At 47.2% G+C, this 19,812-nt stretch overlaps 1 protein-coding gene across 1 annotated transcript in view; it reads right to left on the bottom strand.

Annotated features, from left to right (window-relative positions):
• The window catches only part of KDM5C (lysine demethylase 5C), a 32,334-nt gene extending 17,945 nt beyond the window's left edge, over positions 1-14,389 (bottom strand). The window contains 12 exon segments of the mRNA XM_016219649.2: positions 702-864; positions 959-1,140; positions 1,714-1,872; positions 2,004-2,123; positions 4,066-4,224; positions 5,446-5,627; positions 5,738-5,861; positions 6,598-6,732; positions 7,261-7,431; positions 7,741-7,863; positions 10,177-10,254; positions 14,003-14,389. Of these exon segments, the coding sequence (XP_016075135.1) occupies positions 702-864; positions 959-1,140; positions 1,714-1,872; positions 2,004-2,123; positions 4,066-4,224; positions 5,446-5,627; positions 5,738-5,861; positions 6,598-6,732; positions 7,261-7,431; positions 7,741-7,863; positions 10,177-10,254; positions 14,003-14,152 (1,746 nt within the window). The 5' untranslated portion in view covers positions 14,153-14,389.
• Between the last annotated feature and the right edge of the window lie 5,423 nt (positions 14,390-19,812).

The raw sequence follows: 19,812 nt of genomic DNA, 5'->3' as shown, positions 1-19,812 counted from the left end.
TGTGTTCAACTTTTTTTCAAAATGTTGAAAGATATTAGTACTTTTTTTTTAAGGTTACCCGCCCCTTCCCCAGGCTTTATTGAGATATAAAACATCATGTAAATTTAAAATGTATAACATATTGATTTGATAGACTTATATATTGCAAAATAATTACCACGATTGAACTTCAGACCTGTTAAATAAGTAAAAAGACTGCTCCAAGGGTTACGGTATGGAAAGTATGGCAGAGAACTGCTAATTGCTCCCTGATATTCTTTCACTTTCTTTCATAATAACATGACCTCCAAATTGTAGCTGGTACATAACCATCCAGAACAAAAACACATTTCCCAGTTTTCCCTGCAGCTAAATGTGGCCATGTGACTAAGTTGTGACTAACAGGAAATGACGTCTGCCCTTAAAAGTAAAGAGACTTGTCTTGCCCTGTTCTTCCCCAATTTCCCTCTTGCACTGCTGGAATGTAGATATGATGTGATAAGCTATCCCTAAGGTATTGCCCTCAAACATGCAGCCCAGAAGGCTCACCATCACATTGTATCTCTAACCACTATTATTTTGGGTCTCTATTAGAGATATCAAACTGATAACCCAACAGGAATAAGAAAGGTGGAGGGGTAGATTCCAGACAATGGCCACCACCACTACAAAGGACATCACTAAGTCATTCCTACCCATTTCCCTGTTTCCTGGGCACTCACCGGCACGCCATGGGACATGAGGGTATTGGGATTCATGAGGGTGACAAGCTGGTGCAGGAGGTCAGGCTGGCTATCAAACAGCTCAGGTGTCAGCTTCTTCATTACCTCCTCCAAATGTTCTGCTGCAAGCGAGGGTACCCCATACCATGTCTTCGGTTCACCCCTGTCCAAGTGGAAAGGGGACATATAGAATGGTCACACCTGTGGTCCTCAGGGAGTCCGCTCTGCTTTCCTAGCTCCCCAGGGCCCCAACTCACCAGTGGAGGTAGTTAATGGAGTAACTCCAGTGATCCTCAATGTGCCAGCAAAAGGCTGAGAAGACCATCCCTACGTAGAGCCAGGGCACCTTCATGCCAGAGATATCAGCATTGATGTGGCACAGTACGGACTGCTCCAATACTGGCATCACATTCAGGTTCCAGCCACTGGTAGCATACTCCTGCCAGGTCAAATATTTGTGGAAAGGGGATGAGGGTTATAATAAGGAACTGAGATCTTGAGCCCAGAGAATGTTAATTTTGAGATCACAGACCTTTCTGAAACATCTAAGAAATAGTATAGGTATTCTCCCCGCAAAATGCATACGCATAAAATTTTGATTCGATTCAATTCAATTCAATTTCAGGGAGGTTGACAGATATATCCACCCACCAAAATACCTGCAAGTTAAAAACCTCTGCTCTGAAGCAAAATGCACCCTTCCCTTGAGGCAGGCTTGGGCCCTCACTTTTTTCTGTCCCTGAACGTTTTATGAACAAGTCAGGCACCCTGCTAGGCATTTCACACATCTTCTCATTTAATTCTTATCACAAATTTGTAAGTTAGATACTATCCCCATTCTACAGACAAGGAAATAGCCAATCTCATGACTAGAGATGCCATGCCAATACCAGGCTGTTCTTTACACATGTATCGTCTAACCTAAGCCCCACATAGCCAGTGAGTCTTTCAGACACTGAATGACTTGCCTAAGGTCACAGAGCTGACGTATAACAATGAATCATCCACTCACCTCCTCCTCAGGGGTTAGGTGACGCTTATTGTCGCTGACAGGGAAACCGCTGCCAAATTCTTTGGAATGGATGTCAGCCCCATACTCAACCGTCACATCTTCCTCAATGCTATTCACTAGCCGCCAGAACTCCTTCTCCACAAGTTCTGTGGGCACCATCTGGAGAACAGGGGTAGCAAATGACTGTGGCCCATCATAACCTAGCCCCACTGACCCAGGAGAGCTAAGACTCTCAGACACCAACACCTATGACCCTAGCCCTGACACTACCCCAGCCCTCCATCACCTACGTGCACGGGCATGTTGAAGTAATCGGCTTTAAAGGAGTCGGCCATCTCGCCAAAGCTCTGCAGAGTGTATTCCCGGGTAGCCTGCTCAAAGCCAAAGGCTTCGGGGGGGCGCTTACACTCCTGAAACCCAAAGGAGAACATGTCACCAAGGCAGAGGCAAAGAGGTGGAGAAGCCTCAAAATCGGAGCTGGAATATGGGTAGGAGTAGGGAGGGAAAGTAGCCCTAGGTCTGCACTCAAGGTTCCCAAGGCAGGCCTCATTTAATAGCTCCACCTTTTCTCCTAGCACTTCAGCTTAGCCTCTTCATTTCCCACCTCACTCTTTCCACAGGCTTCTGTTCTTTTCTTCCTGTAGGACTTTACAAGCTAAACCAGGGGTGGGGAATGCTCACTCGCAGGCCGAATACAGCCGCAAAATCATTTGGTCTGGCCCTGCCAAGGCAACCACAGGCAGGACTCAAAATTCAATAAATCTAGGAGTTTTTTTCATAGCTAATTTTTAAGTTGATAATTTTGTATGGCCCATAAATGATGTTATAAATATCCAAATGGCCCTTGGCAGAAAAAAGGTTCCCTGCTCCTGATCTAAACCATGGACCCTGACTTAAATATGCTATCCTATGCTCTTCTGCACAGGGTGCTTAGGGAAGCTTTTTTTATGCCCAGACTAGAACTACAGGCCTGGGAAACCAGCAGTGAATATTCTAGTAGCGTGGAGGATGGGAAACAAAGGCACCAATTTTTTAGTGCCAAACTCTACATTGTTCCTGTTCCTTAGATTGTCTCAAAGACTGGATGCGGGTCGACCTCACTTTGTACCTACAGTCATGGTTTTAGATGAGAGGTGTATGTACCCCAGAGTCAGACACACACTCTTTACATGCCTGAAAAATAAATGTCAATCTGGTCCACTGGCCCACAATCACTTAGAGAGCCAAGCAGAGCTGACAGTCTTTGCCGTCTATGATACTGTTTGTGTCCAAACTCCTCCCCAAAGGAATCTCCACCACTACCAAGGCCATTCATTATGCACTGCCCTGGTCTCTTTCCTCATCTCTACGCACGTGTGTGTGTGTGTGTGTGCGCGCGCGCGCACATACACACCTAGTCTACGACCACAGCTGAGTCCCTACGATAAGGATAGATTATCAACATCTGCTCTCCAGAAAACCAGAGAGAAATGTAAATGAGCACCGAGAATTTGGATGAAGATAGGAAGCTCATGGAACAGACCTGGAGGACTTTCCAGGCCACTTAGCCTTTACTGCTGCTTCAGCTGCTCTCGTTACTGCCCCTCTTGCACTAGGTACATTCTCCCCCTATACCCTTGCTTCCGCATGTCCTCCATTCCCCAGTCTAGAATTCCTGCCCACCTTTTCTAGTGAGTCTACATCACCGCAAACCAATTCCATTATCACAACAGAAGGACACAAACATTATTACCCATATGATGGACCCCCTATAAGAAAAACAAATTATACCCATGAATAAATTTAATAGTATAGAAAAATGATTACAAAGTGACAAATGAAAATATACAGTAAGATCCCCAATGCAACAACAAAAAGATGAGAAGAAAATATACCAGACTATTAACAATGGCTGTCTCTAGGTGGTGAAATGATAGGTAATTTGTCTATTTTCCAAGCTTTCTTAAAAAACAAGTAATAAAAAACTTGGAAATAAAAAGAACAATTTTTTCTTCATATTCCTGTCCTCCAAATGTCAATCCCAACATCTACCCTTAGTCATTTTCTTCTCCTTAGAACTTCTACGCCGAGTTTCTAAAACATAATTTAGCATTTGATTATACGCCATTGCATACAGTGTGTCTAATCAGGACTCTTACCTCCCCAAGTGGTCTAAGAGCTCCCAGAGGACACAAGCAAAGGCTGAGTCTCCTCCTCCTTTTTGTCCCAGAGTTCTGCAGAGCCCAGCCCCACCCCAGGGACCCAAAACATAAGACTGTGGCTGAGCCAGGAAGCTGCTCACAATAAAGCCAGATGAAGGAAAGCAAGGATACCCTATGAGACAGATATGGACTACGGCTGGGAAGGCCTTACCGCCATGACACACTTTGGGCACCGCCACACACCCTTGGGAATCTCAGGCAGAGGCGGCAGCAGGCAAAAGATGTGGTAGTTGTCATCACAGCCATCACATAGCAGGAGTTTGTCGTCCTCATCCCCTCGGGAACACATCCGACATACATATGACTCAATCTGCCAGGGGAGGGAGGAAACAGTTCATCCACCTAAGCCCTGTCCAGCCTTCACACAGAAGACTCCTCCAGAAAGGACCCAGGTCCACAGAGCTCTCCATGAGAAAGCCACAGTGCTTGTTAGCTGGACCATTCATGGCCCTGTACAGGCTAGTCATGCTAGGTCTAGAGTTTAATTGCATACACTCAACATCTCCCGACACACTGGTAGAGTTGTGAAAGCAGTCTTTATCATTCTATCTTGAACTCCCCCCTTTTATTCATTCAACAAACACTTACGGAATACTTGTATGTTCTACAGTAGGAAGGACTCTGCAGGACAGTGAGAAATATGACATGGCATCTGCCTTCTAGAGGCATACAGTACTCCAGAGACACAGGTTCATAAAAATTAAAGGGCAGTGTAGCCCGACCAGCATGGCTCAGAGGTTGAGCACTGACCTATGATCCAGGAGATCAAGGTTCAATTCCCAGTCAGGGCACATGCCTGGGTTGCAGGCTCGATTCCCAGCAGGGGGCCTACAGGAGGCAGTCAGTCAATCAATGATTCTCTCATCATTGATGTTTCTATCTCTCTCTTCCCCTCTCCCTTCCTCTCTGAAATCAATAGACGCATTAAAAAATAATAATAAAGGGCAGTGCAGAAACTCCCAAGAGTGGCCTATAAAGGGTACTGTGAAAGCTTAGAGAAGAAAGCACTCGAATCAGCTGGACACAAGGAGAGACAGTCTTAAGGACTTCACTGAAAAGGTAACACCTGAAACCGAAACCTGAGAGCAAACTGCAATGGGGCAGAGTGCATAGGAAACTCTTCCAGGCAGAAGAAACAGCATGTGCAAAGGATGGGGAAGGAAAGAACATGGTGTGTCAGGGGAAAAAAACGAACACACCTACAAGTAGTTCAGTGTGAGGGGGCGGTGTTGGGGAATGAGGCTAGACAGCAGCAGGGACTGGAAGCTTAGCCTTTATCCTGAAACAATGGAGATGGAGTCTCCTTCTGTGGACCCCTGCTGCACTTCATGTTGATAGTATTTGATCACCCTTTCTTGTTCTCTGTTCTATGTCAGTTCATCTTGTTTCCCCAATTAAATAAGCTACCTGAGGGCAGGGCCCACCAGGCCCACTTTTCAGCTTAATGCAATCAGGTCCTGTGCCATGCTGGGGAAATGCTTGCTGAAGGCATAAGAAGCAAAGCATTATGAAGTCAGGACTGGGTCCTTACAAACTGGGCATTGCTGTGGTTCCTCCGCAGCCTCATGGTCATCTTGGTACAGGGCTCTGGGCTGTGACTCAGCTCCTCCTTGCTCTCCAGGAAGGCCTTGGGTGATGTTGACTCCACCTTCATGTCCCCACCTGAGTCCTCCTTCACCACTACGGTGGGGGGACACTCAGGCCCTTCCTTATCTGGGAGAAAGCAGAACAGCTCTAAAGCACAGGTCTGGAACAATTAGGGCCTTGCCTCCTATCTCCAGGTGAGGCGATCCTTCACACTGTCCCAGCCTTTCAAGACTCACCTTTCTTCCGCAGAGTCTTATCCTTGGCCATGAGGCCTAGGCCCATCATCTTGGGGCCTGCCCCATAGATCTGTAGCTTCTTCAGCTCCGGATTCTTTTCAATGTCTTCCTCTGTGGGTTCAGGCTGAAAGAAAGAAGGAAATGAATCAAGACTGCTACTGGGGCAGATTGCCCTGTCCTAAAAGAACAATAGCTTAGAGTACTGAGCTACTGCCAGGGGCTGAAGCATGGGTGGGCCAGGACAAGAATTCAGAGGTGCTTTTTGGAGACAGGGAGTAAGTGAGCTCTCTCCTCAGCCCTCTCTTGGAAATGAATTAAGACAGGATCCCAATTTTCTCAACTCTAAAATTGAGAATATTAACTCTTACCTTAAAGTTACAAGAAGGTTTGGGGGTTACATAAATAAAGAAATCTATCAGTGTTTAGCACTACCAATAAATGGCAGTGACTAATGATCTGCTAAACTACATGCTTTGATGAGTCCAGGGACAGTGTCTATCTTGTTGTCATATTCCCAGCACCTAGAAGAATGCCTGGCATATAAGCTTCTGCCTGAAGCTAGGATACAGGTAAAAGGAGAAAGAAGAGTTTTGTCCCTATAAGCAGAGTGAGTCAGGAAAAAAACAAGGCAGGCGAGAAGATCAGCTATAGAAAAGATACTGTATAAACAGATCAAGACCCAACTCGGAAGCTCAGTGGAGAGTGAAGGGAAGAGCAAGAGTGACTTCAGAGAGGCACACTACTATTCAGAACTAGAGAACTGAGAGAAGGAAGAGTGGAACGGGTAACAGAGCCTTGGCCAGAGGGAGGGAGAGGACTCTCTCCATTCCAAAGCCCTGAGTCAGAAGGGAAATACTCACATCAGGTTGTAGTCTCTTGGCCCGCCGGCCGTAGCTGTTGAACTTGGAAGGCTGCACAGACTGCCGAAGGGGGATGCTGTGTGGTTTGTACTCCTTGTCCTTCTCCTCATTATCAAATGGACGTGTGTTGCACTGCTGGGAAGAAGTAAGGGATAGAGGTCAGGGCATGGAGTCCTAGTCCCCAACAGCAAGGACTTCCTCTACCCTCACCCAGTGGCAACCAAAGCTGTGGTTGCACCTCCGTGACCCACACCAATAGGCCCTGCTCAACTGATCTTTACCATTGACACCAGCATACACTTTGGGAATTCTCCTTCCTTTGCTTATACCGTTCCTCCTTCCAACCACCTCCCCACAACCATCTCCCCAACTAAATCAGACTCCATCTCTTCCCAGACCTCTCGAGCCCAAAAGATCTCTCCTTCCTCTGAATTCCTCTAATCAAGTTAAAACCTTGTCGCATAACAGATAGTACACTGGCCCTGCGGATAACTGCAGGACCTCTGACCCTGGGCAGTGTGGAAAGAGAATGTGCACCGCTAGAAAAAGGTGGAGTCTAGATTCCAGGACTCTAGTCCACTGAACCAGTTTCATTAAGAGCAAGTGTGAAAATCTGTGTCTGGGGTGGGGAAGCCTCCTTCCACCCCGGGCTGGCATCCTTACCACCAGGTTGGCTCCAGACTGGTACATCTCATAGGGGTAAACGATGCGTTCATAGTGGGAGCGTAGCAGGGAGCCAATGTTTTTGCCTGGTGGGTAGTTGAGGCGCTGGGCCACCCGGGCCCACCGACGGTCCTTGCAGATGGCTTCATAGCCACCTTCCTCCACCACGATCTGCAAGGACAAGCAGGAAGGGACGTGGATGCGCTGTGTGTATGTATGTACATGAGGGAGTAGGCCTGCAGGAAGGGCAATGAGGACAACTCCAGCCCCTCACTGCACTTGGGTCTACCCTCTCCTCCTACCACCACCACGAAGACTCAAACTGCAGCAAGACATGCCCAGAAGTTCTGATGTGTGCTACTAGGCTGTCCCCCTTCCACTGCAGCCTAGAGATCCAATATCCAAACCAAAAGAGTGCCCAGAATACCAAGGATATTAAGGTGTAGGGTGAGGAGGGGTTTGAGAAAAATCTGTTCTTACTTTGCTGAGGCTGTAGAGGTCCAAGATCCGCCGCTCGACATTAGGAATCTTTAAGGAGGAGCCCTGGATTTCCCAGAATTTGGCAATCTGGTCCAAGTAGTTCAATTTCACTCTCGTCTGGGCCTGGAAAAGAAATGACTGAGGCTGACCCTTCTACTCAACTCCTGTCTTCTGGCCTAATCTTAGGGGAGGAGGAAGGGTACAAAGTGGCCCACTATCCAGGGCCTTTCCCAACAAAATGGATCTCCAACTCTAAGCAGTGGTTAGCCTACCTCTCATCTCTGCCACCTTCTGGTCAACAGGACAAGCCCAAGGTCCCAAAATGGAGAGGGTCAGGTCACAAGAGCCAAAGCTTTACATATACTCCTTTTCTCAATCTCCCTGACAGGGCTGGATAAGTATCATCTCTTTTACAGAGAACTGGTTTCCTCAAAAGTCACACAGCAGGTACCAAGAGATCAGAATGTCAGTATAATGATATAACACTACAATATGTAATGTGATAAATACTGCTACATCAGCAATCACATTATAATACATAAATGTATCAAACTAATATGCTGTGTTACTTGAAACTTACACAATGACATTGTAATGTCAAATTTACTAAAAGAGAGATAGATCTGAATGTCAAATAATAAATTTCAGCTTTTCCTCTGCTACTGATATGCTGAACAGCCTCAAGCAAATCAATTTTACTCTCTGGATCCCTATTTTCTAATTATAAAAGGGAAATAAAATAAGTGCCCAGTCCACTTACCCCAGAAGGGTGGACTTATGAGAGGAACAATGAGGCCCTCTGGAAACTCCAGAATTTCATCTAAAGCTCTAGGCATGTTTCAGAGAATGAAGGCTCCAAAAGAGCACATTCATCTCCTTATGTACCATGAAACTTGTTCCATGGCAGCCGAAGGGTGAGAGTGCATGTTAGTGACAGAATGGCCTGAAGAGCTACGATATGGTATACCAAAGCAGCGCTGGCACCTGGCCAACCCAGGACTGGATATGGGCCAAAGATCCAAGGAATAAAGCATGATGCAAGTCTATAGAACACCTCACCCTGGTCAGAGGGCGTGATTCTAGGGAGACCTAGATAAGTCACTACTATTTACTACCTTGCTCTGATCCTATTAGGGGGGAACAGGGACAGGTCTATTTCATAAATGAGGAAAACTACGAAATATTTGTAGAGAGAAACAACGTATGGCTCCTCAGATGTCAGAACCCCTAAGGGGTCAGGAACTCTACTCCCTCCAGCTCAACCCCTTAGCTTTCCAACCTTGGCCTCATCCTTGCTCCTCCCCCTCATTAGCCAGCACTACCTTTTTAGAAAACCTGCCCATCCCATATTAGGCAATACCTTGCCCTAGCTGTACCCCCACAGATCTGTCAGATCCATTTCTCTAAGAAATTTGTACCCTTACAAGAGATGATTTTTGCCCTGATCTGAACAGCACCAAGACTGATCCTAGAGCACTAGTTCTCAATGAAAGGCAATTCTGCCCCCAAGGACATGTAGCAATGCCTGGAGATATTTTTGGTTGCTGCAACTGGGAAAGGGTACTACTGGCATCAATGGGTAGAAGCCAGGGGTGCTGATAAACATCTTGCAATGCATAGGACAGCCCTCCCACGACAAAAAATGATCTGGGCCAAAATGTCAATAGTGCCAAGGTTGAGGAACTAAGGTCTAGGAAACAAGTAAGCTTTTAGGTCATGGGTATTCGGTTGGGTCTAATATCCCCCCAGGACATTTAGAAAGGCCTGTGGACACATAATAATGAGGGAGGGGGGTGGTAGCATACTTCTAATCTCCACCTTCCCTGGGAAACTCCAGGATCTTACCTGGAACTGGCTTCAGGGTACCCATTCTCATTTACCCCAGGACAGTCTCAAGCCCTCAGTAGAAAACCTCACCTACCCATGCAAAGGGCCTGGACTTCCTGTACAGAACAAAAGGGAGAGGGAAGACTATCTGTCTGACACACTGCCCAAATTTGTAACCATTCCAGCCGCCACACAGATAAGTTTTTGTGTTGCTCCCACACATTTGCATCATCAAGCACCATGGAAGGAAGATAGGAAGCACAGGGAGGTGGAAGAATTGGATACTGAGGCCACATTCAGCCAGCTCCATACTTCCCTTCTGTTGAGCCACATAGGGTAGGTTAGTTGACAGGGGAACTTCAGCAGTAGTAAACCTTTATGGGAAAGGGATATCCTCAGACTTTGGACCATCAGATCAGAAATGCTAAATGCTCATGTTCTTGGTTATATTCAGAGCCCTAAAGCTTCCTCCATGCCCTCCATGTAACTTCAGAGAAGAGAGAATAAAGGCCTAGTCAGTAAAGTATCTTAGAGAAGGAATGAGGGAAGAGGGGCCAGAGCTCAGGTATCCATTCTCCCAATCCTGCCACCAGCTCTTAGTCTTCTCACCTCTAGTTCATTCAGCCTCTGGATTCGAGGAGTAAATCTGAAGTTGTCGACCTCTACAGCAAAGGGTGGCTGCCAGTCCTGAGGAGGTACAAAGGGGAAAGGGAGTTGGGTTATTCGAGCATAGTGCAAGACCAGAGGGCACCAAAAGCAGCTCAATACCCCATCCACACCTTCCCAGACCCTTAGATGCCTTTTAACCTGGCAAACACCCGACCCACACCACCACATATAGAACTCACAACAAGGCCGTAGCAGCCCCTCAAGTTCACATCTAATGCCCTATGCACAGGCCCTGGGAAACTTCTCCCAAGTCCCTCCCAACAGTACAATGTGCTAGGATTTCAAGAAATAGAGATGGGACCCAAAACAGTTGACCCCAAACTCTCCCTATACCCACATTAACCCTTTGCCCCCCAGACATGTACCGTAGGACACACAGTCTGAAACTACTGGAAATCACACAGGACCTGAAGTCAGAAGACCTGGGTTCATGTTCTAGCTCCACTACTTACTGGCTATAGGATTTTACCTTTCTATACATGCTTTCGTATCTGTAAAGCAGGAATATGAACTCTTGCCCTAGCTCCCTCACAAGACCAATATGGAAAATTAAACTGTTTTTCAAATGAAAATGTTATTCAAAGGTGCCATCATTAAGATTTCACATCTAAGACTGACCCCACCTCAGCTCTGATTCTGGCAGGATTTAAAGGTCTTGGCCTTAATGTCTGTTCTCTTAGTTTACAGGGCCTGAGACAGACACTGCAACAAAAAGGGAGCAAGAACCTCCATCATTCACCTAGAAGGCTCCTTGGGTCCTCTATCAAAAATCTGCCTGGTACAGGAAGAGGCAGGGGAGGAAGCCCCAGGGCTGAGAGGGCAGAGATGTCCAACTATCATGGCTGATAATGGAAGGTTTTAGGGAGGAGGAGGGAAGTCAGAGAAAGATAATAAAACTGGGGAAGGCTCTGTCCTGCCAAGTTGGAGCTTGCTGCGTCCTGCCCAAAGAGTGGCTACGGAGAATCCTCTCCCCAATGCCCTCCCATACAGTCTTCTCCACCCCAAAGCCCTGGCTCCTGCTGGGGTGGTGAAAAAACTTAGAGGAGCCTAGACCAATGCCCTCATTTTACGAATGGGAAAGAAATGTGATTTCTCCAAAATCACATGCTGAATTAGTGGTAGAGTGAAGACTAGAACCCATGTTTTCTGACTCTGACTGCCAGTCCAAAGCTCTTTGCATTCTACCAGGCTACCTGTGTTCATATACACATGCATACATATGGGGGGGGGGGGGGGCAGTGAAGAGAAAGAGCTGTTGGCCTCTACTGCACATACATTTTTAGAAAAGAGGCCAGAGGATTCATACTTGTATCCACACATGCTCCCCCCAGTCCCCAAGCAGGTAGCAAACACTTGGGGCTCAGTAAAGCAGAGGCACACACACACACACAAAAAAGGCTAAAATGTTACAGCTCAAGCCTAGACAAACTCCCCATTAATAGGACATTCCTCTCAGTGCAGGTAACCCAGGTAGAAAGGTGCTCAAACCCCAAACTCCAGGCACCCTTCTTTCCTGCTGAATTGAGTTCTAGATAAGAATAAGCACCATCAAGCAAACTGACAGGAAATGGCAGAACCGAAATCCTAGAGCAGGAGCTGTGGGTGCAACAGATAGCCGTGGGAGGTCCAGCAAACCTCCCTGCTTGGCTCTTCCTGCAACCTATGAGCGCCCTCATCCTGCCTTCAGTCTCACACTCCTATATGCCAAACACTCAGTATGTCAGTATTATTAGGACAGTGCTAAAAAGGCTGGCTACCTGATGCAGGAAGCAGGGCACTTTCAAGCTCCCCTGGGTCTACTCCAGGGTACCAACACTTGCCTCCAACGTCTCCAAGAGTACTAGTTACCTGTCTAGCAATTCAGAACCCAAATCGTCCTTCCTCAGGCAAATCTTCATTTCCAAGAACCCACCCATACACAGGTTCCCACCCTGGGCCCAAGCACCACTTGGGTGAGTGCTTCAAATTCCAGCCTGAAGGCTTAGTTGCCTAAAGCTGGCGTAGGAGCAGCCGTACAGAAGGAAAAACCAGAACAAAACCAGAGAGTCAGGTCTCCTGAATTGGAGAGAAATACACTGTTGAGGTTGAGAAGATAAGCATAACAAAGGACGATGCCCCCCCCCCCATGTCACACACACTAGGGACATGTCACTTTTCCCCCTCCTAACTCCCCCCCCCCCCCCCGGAAGGTAACACTTGCACAAGGCCAGGCTTCCCAGATAAATCCAAGATAGAAAAATGGAAATTCAGGCCTCAACTACCCCCTATGTCAGACACTACTTCCTTGAGGCTGCGCAGGACTCTCGCTTCTCCTTTCTGCTAGCCTTCCTGACCTTTCACTACCCACGGCCACTCCCTCACCATGGACAAGGATACCTCAGAGATCTGTGGCCAGGCTCCAACAAGGAAGAAATTAGTTTACCCAACACCTCCCAGAGGATCCATTTGAAACCAGCCTAGATCTGTGGCAGAGCACCAGAAAGCACCAAGTTGAACAAGAAGGCCTGCGGTGCCCTCCTCAGGTGGCAGTGAGGCTTCCCAACCCGTTTCAGCCAGACACATACTCAAAAACAAGCTATTCCAGACAAACTCAATTCCTGCCCTTAGAATCCCAAGTGATGACTGAATACACATATCATCATTTCTCCTCCATGACAGACTATCCTGGCCCTTGGGGGACTTCTCTTGGCCTGAAGCCAGACCTAGGAGCAAAGATATGCCCTTTGTCGCTGACCTCTGGGAATCAAGTGTTCCAAAGGAGACAGACTTCCATAGTTCCATTCTGTTTCTGGGAGTCCAAGAATACCCTACCCTCTGGGACCTCCTACATCCTGGGACAGAGCAGAGATCCTCTGAGGACTCATACCCCACCCCCAAGCCGACTGGTCCAAGCCTCTACACAGAAGTCAAGTCTGGGGAGGGGTGATGTGCAGGGAGGGGTGATGTGCAGGAGAGGCCGAGATACTGATACTGTCCAACTAGGAAAAGAAGGGGACAATTCCCTGAACCTACCTCAGGGGAGACAGATAGAGCATCCCCTGTGAGACTGATTTCCTGACTGATCTACCAGGCTAGGATATTATCATAGATGAATTGGCCTGGCAGGGTGTGAGTAAATATGAGTCAACTCACATAGGAGCAAACCAATGACTACATCAAACACCTTCGCAGTCACAATAATTACCACTTATCTACTGCCTACTACACACAGACGCTATCTAGTTTAATGGAATTTTTGAAATAACTATTCATTGGACCCCTTTCACAGGCTTGGGGAGGTTATATTACTCGTCCAAGGTCACACAGCTGGGAAGCTGCAGAGTGGGGTTTTGAACTCAGGTCTCTCTCCTTTCAGAGCTGTGATCTTCCCACTACCACAAACCATCTGCCTTAAGAGAAGTGATGACAGTAGATGGCAGAAAGGCCTTAGTGCAGCCTTGGCCTAGGTGGTCCGGGGTAACTAAGAGACTGTGCGTGTGCTTCTCTGTAAACTCTCTCCTGCCCATCAGGCATCCCTGTCTGGACCCTTACCAGGAATGATTCTGAAAGGGGAGGTGGGAGTGGGGGTGGATTTCTGAGCCCAGGTCACTTGGGGGCCTCACATCACGAGGACCCCTGGCCCCAGCATCCTTTCTCCGACCCGCGCTGTCCCAGCCACCCCATTTCCCCACATCTCGAGCTGCCCTGAGCCCATGACTCCCCCTCCGGCTACCCTAGTTTCTCATCCCCGGCCATTCTGTCAGGGACCACCGGCCCGCGGCCTTACCGCGGGTGGGCGGATCTTGCAAATGCCGGACTTCTCCGCGATGGGCCTGATTTTCGCGATGTAGCCAAGAGGGTCTCGGAACTCGGCCCAGCTAGGTTCGAACACCGGGCACTCCGGCGGCGGCAGAAAGTCGTCAGACCCCGGCTCCATGGTGGACCCTAGAACTGGAGGGCTCGGACAGCCCTTAAGGGCTCATGGCGGATGCCGCTGTATGAAACCGAGGCACAGCTCGGAGACTAGGCCCTAAGCGGGGCGGCCGCCGCCCGCCGGGGGCCAAGGGGGCGTGTTGAGTGCCGAGCTCTGAGAGGCAAAGGCTGACCCTAATGCTGCCGCCTCTTAATCCTGCTCCGTTCCTTCCAAACTCTGCCGCTGCCTCCCAACTCCCGCAGCCTTCACCACCACAGTTACCTCCCAACCGCCGCGGCCTTCACCGCCGCCGCCGCCATCTTGGTTTGTCAGCGTCCTCCCACCCCCCTCCCACACCACAACAAACCGGATCCCTCCGCGGGGTGTTCCTCCGAGCCTTGTATATCTTATGTGAGCCCAAGCCCTAGGAAGCCTTCACTCAGTGAGGATCGAGCAGAATCGGAAGGCGTGGGTTCCCTATTTGGAAGCGGGAACTCAAAAGTAGCTCTCAGACTGAGGTCAAATAGTTCTGCTCAGTGGCGGAGGAGCAAAATTGTAATTAAAATGCCGGATCCTTTTTCCGGATGGACCAGCGGTGCACGTTTAAAGGCCAGTGGTGCGCATGCGCATTATGAAGACAGACCGGAAGAGGAGCAGGGGTTGGTGGGCGGTAGGCCGAAACTGGCAGCCCCCCCCCCATGACCTCAGCCCTGGTGGGAGCCCCGCCCCAACATTCTCTCCTCCTGGGTCTTTCGGTTGTGGGCCTTTGCGACCGACCCGTCTTGCTAGCCCGCAGGTTTGGGGGAGGTGTAAGGAGCTCCCAGCTCTACGCGTTGACACCCTTGGTGCTTTGAAGGAAGACAGGCAGGAGGCTTCTCAGGGGGTTATGGATTTTTAGAATCTTCAGACCCAATGAAAGGAAGAAATATTTATTTCATCCAAGGTTATGCGTAGAGGCCTCACAAAGGGCTTCCATTCTTAACCCCAAAGAGTCATTGTCGATTAGCATTTTAATACACACTTTCAACTGTTCTGTATGCACTTTTATTGTGTGCACATTTGTGGCAGGTACTCCTACAAAATAAGCTTAAGTGTATATATTTTAACTATTGGATGTTTAGCAGCAGCATACTTATCACCTATTAGTCCCTCTCATATGAAACACTGCACATTTGTGAGCCTACAGTGAACTTACCAAACATCTGTGTACATGGATTGTACTGTGTATAGCCCCTGCCTTATGCATTTGAGTACCTACTGTGTGTACATCTACTACTCGTGTACATGTTCATTGAGCAGTTGCTGAATAGGTTTATCGAAACTACTTCAAATGAGTATCAAACCAGTACTTTACCCAGACAGGTATCTACTGCATTTAAGGACCATCTTTATTATTCAACAGTTGTGTGCCTACTGCATACAGTTTCAACATCTGTTGTGCACATAATAGAGTACTTGTATAAATGCTGATTAAGTACTTATTTTTTGTGTCCCCTCCCAGCCCTACCCCTACCCCTACCCCTACCCCCACCCCCACCCCATCAGACTGAATTCCTTAAGGCAGGGACAATGTGGCTTTATACATTCTTAGCACTTGGCATGGTAAGCAGTAAATTAATGTTGAGTGAACAAAAGAAAAATGAACGTATATTTTTGAGCAGCCTTAGTGTATGTATACTGACTGAAGATAATATAAACTCTTTGCAAACATTTTGTGTATACTGTATTGAGCATCTGCTATAGGCTTGAATATGCTTGAAGGGGTAGGGGGTGTCATTCCTTCATTCAATTAATTGTTCCTAATCTCATACTGTGTCCCAGTTAGGTACATCATTCTGCCTGCTTCAGGGCTGAGCTGACAGCCTATCTGTGGGAGTAGAGCACACTGGTAGGAGCTCACAGTCTGTGGTCAGACAGGCCCAACTTCTAGTCCCACCAGCTCTCTGCCATTTCCTAATTATGTGACCTTGAGCAAGTCCTAACTTCTGAAACAAATGAGGATTATAATACCTACCTTTCAGGGCTGTTGTACACCACCTGGCACGTAGAAGTTCCTTGGTATCTGTTAACTGTTATTTTTATTTCTGAGAGTCAACAACCAATATGTCAAATCTCATTAAGAATCTCCTTTGTTCCAGTCACTGTGCCTAGTGATTTCATATATTTTTGTTTTATCTCCTGAATCCTTATATTACCTTGAATGTTTGGAATCTTTATCCTCACTTGGCTTGTGAAGAAACTTGTCCCAAGTAATACACATAGTAAGTGACATCTTTCCAGTTTTCTAGGTGTCAAGAGAAACCTCAGCCCCTTTCCATCAGAAACACAGGTGAATAACCCAAGTGAACAACTGTCTGGATGGGAAACAGAAAGCTAGGCGAGGTGATGCTAATAACAGCAAAATCACTAGCCTCTCATATGTGTAATATTGAACAGCCCACATAGCTCTTTCATACCAATCATTTCCCTTAATGTTTGCAGCAGTCTTGGGAAAGATGCAGGTCAATTTACCCATTTTGTAGATGAGAAACCATGTTCCAGAAAGATCAAACAATTTGCCTGCTGTTACACAGGAAGTTGCTGACTCCTGGTCAAATGCTTCCCGTCATTTGCTCTTACCAGGAATAGACCTGGGCAGGGGAAGGGCGAGGAGGATGAAGAAGGTGGGAGAACATGCCGAATCCTAGGCTGGGGGAAGTTCGGCCCCTTCTTCTGAAGGCAGCGCAGCGAAGGACAAAGAGCATGAATCAGGAGTTGGGGGACCAGGTTCCATCCAGTTCATTCATTCACAAATATTTATTAAATTCCTATTATGCACCAGGCATTTTCCTGGGACCTGGGAGTATAATGGTGACCAGGACAGTCATGGTCCCTGCTTTCCTGAAGCTGAAATTCACCCACTGAGGTCTGCCAAGTGCCTCACCTCCCTGAGCCTTGATTTTCAGATCTATCCAGTGGCGCTAGAATTCCTTCCTCACAGAGTAGTTACGAAGACTAGTGATAATGATGACTGCTGTTCATCAAGGGCCAGGCGCTATGAAATAGGTATTGTTATCCGTGTTTTACAGATGAGGAGACTGAAGCTCTGGGAAGTATAAATTACCCAAGTCACATGGCTAGTAAGTGGCAGAACCAGAATTCAAACACAAGTCTGACTGCCGTACAGTTCTACCTGTAAAAGTCTCAGACAGTCCCCCCCCAACACACACAGTAAGGTGCTCAGGAAATGGGTTCCTTTTCCAAGTCTCAGGTCTTGCTGAGGACCAACCCGAGTCTGGGCACTGCTGAGCTAAGAACTGGCAAGCACCAGGGAGCTCACCTTGGACTAGGGGCTGGGCATCCCCTGAGAGAGAGGGTCTGGCATGGAGCTGGTGCAGAGCTGTGATTAGAAGTCTTGGTGGGCTCTTGATCACACTCACCCCGTCCTTGTTTTCTGGATGAACTGGGTGAGTGTGACATTGTACCTCCCTTTTTATTTGTAAAATAATGTCCCTCCTAGTTCTGAAGTAGGTGTCAGCTGTGAGTTCTGACTCCTAGAGTTCTGGAATCCATCCCTCCTGCCATGCCATTTTCTAATCTACCCCTTTGAGAGCCAGTTACTATCTCTAGCCTGTATTAAAAGAGCCTCCTCAAGGTATCAAGGTGTGAAACTCATGGATATATATATATATATATATATATATATAGAGAGAGAGAGAGAGAGAGAGAGAGAGAGAGAGAGAGAGAAATATAGATGTACATTATGTGCTCAGTACATACGTTTAACAATAAAAAGATATATTCAAAATAATAATTCTAAATGAATTATAATAGTAGTGGATTATAACTTATTGAATAAAATAAAAATCCATAACTCCACATTGATATAAATAAATAAAATGAGTGAAAAGGGAAAGCTCTTTCTTAAAGGAATGATGGAGTTAGAAAATCATCAATAGATACTCAAACTTTTTTCAAATAAAAAAGCAAACTCCTGCCCTGGCTGGTTTGGTTCAGTGGTTAGAGCGTTGGCCTGTGGACTGAAGGGTCCTGGGTTCAATTCCAGTCAAGGGCGTGTACCTTGGTTGCAAGCTTGATCCCTGGCCCTGGTCAGGGCTCGTGCAGGAGGCAGCCAATCAATGTGTCTCTCTCACATCGACCTTTCTCTCTCTCTTTCTCTCTCTCCCTCCCTCCCTTCCACTCTCAAAAAAAAAAAAAAGCAAACTCTTAAAGCAGCTGCAACACCTAGTGCCCAAATCTTGGTTCCTAAGTGCCATTCTCAATCCAAAAGAACCAGGACTTCTTGGAAAAAATGGCTGATGCCAGGGTTGGGGCAGGGAAAGTATAAGATGGGCCTGGAACATCTCATGGTGCCAGAAAACAAGCAAATGTTCAAGGAAAGATGGGGACTTGCCAAAAGAACACAGGCGCCAACTTGGAGTACCTCTGGATGGCCAAATCTGGGACTTATGAGCATCAAAATAAAGAATGATATTAATAAAATAGGCAACCAAGGGTCCATGACAGGATATAAATAAGTAAATAAATGTAGGAGAGGGGAGAGCTCTCCCTTATAGTGGAAAGCCAGTTAGTACAAGTCAAAAGAGTGATGGCATTTGAAAACCACTATTTGGCTACCTGGAGAATCATCAGTGAATGCTAAAGCTGGTGGGTGCAAGTGTGAGGAGTACTAGGATATTTACAGTGTCAATGCATCACTCCACAAGATACTCATTAATTACAAAGGGAAAAATAGTAACTTTACAGTGGAGACACTATATGGCCCAATGTTCCACCTGGTCTTACTTTAGCTCCTACTGAGGCCAGGTGAGACAATCCTGTGACAACAGACGTATGAGGATACTTGGGCTGCCTCCCTCTGTGCTGTCACCCCTGGGTTGCCTTCTTCTGTTCCTTTCTTATTATTCCACAAACACATTACAGACTCCCACACCTCCATGCCTTTTCATAAGCTGCTCCCTCTGACAAATGCCCTTCTTTATCAGGCCAATTTGTACTGACCCTTCAAGACTCAGTGAAAGGCACAGTTCCAGAAACACTTCCCTGCCCTACCCCACCCCATCCCAAGTTGGGGTTTCCTCTTCTTTGTGCCCCCATGCAGTGCTTCCTTCTAGGCCTGTACTTATTATATTGTATTGACATAGCCCCACCAGGCTGTCCACTCCTCAAGGTCTTGTCCTGCACTGTTCAATATGGTAGCCACTACCCACATGTGGCTATTTAAATTTACATGTAAAAATTTGGTTCCTCAGTGGCACTAACCATGTTTCAAGTAGCCACATGTGGGTAAGAGTTACTGCACCAGATAGCGCAGTTACAGGACATTTCCACCATCACAGAAAGACCTATTGGACAGCACAGGTCTAGGACAAAGGTAAGAACTTTGTAAGATATTCTAGGACCTTTGTCCTTTGTTATGTGTAGTCCCTCCCCATCTCCATCTTTAAAGTGACTGGCAGTAGAACCTTTGATATGAGGACAGCCAAAGGGCTTATCTTCAGGTCCTCAAAGAAATTAGGGGAGGAGCTGAACTACCCCCTCCACAGTCTGATGAGTGAACCTCCAAGGGAGAGGGGGAAGGTGGGGCAAGGACAACCCAGTGCTGAGACTGCAATGAGGAGGGGAGGAGAACATCAGAAAGTGCTAAAGGAAACATGAGGATGTTCCAAAGAGACCCAAAAGCT

Source organism: Miniopterus natalensis, chromosome X (assembly GCF_054644295.1).
Source record: "Miniopterus natalensis isolate mMinNat1 chromosome X, mMinNat1.hap1, whole genome shotgun sequence".
Taxonomy (NCBI): Eukaryota; Metazoa; Chordata; class Mammalia; order Chiroptera; family Miniopteridae; genus Miniopterus; species Miniopterus natalensis.
This window is presented reverse-complemented; position numbering and strand designations above follow the sequence as displayed.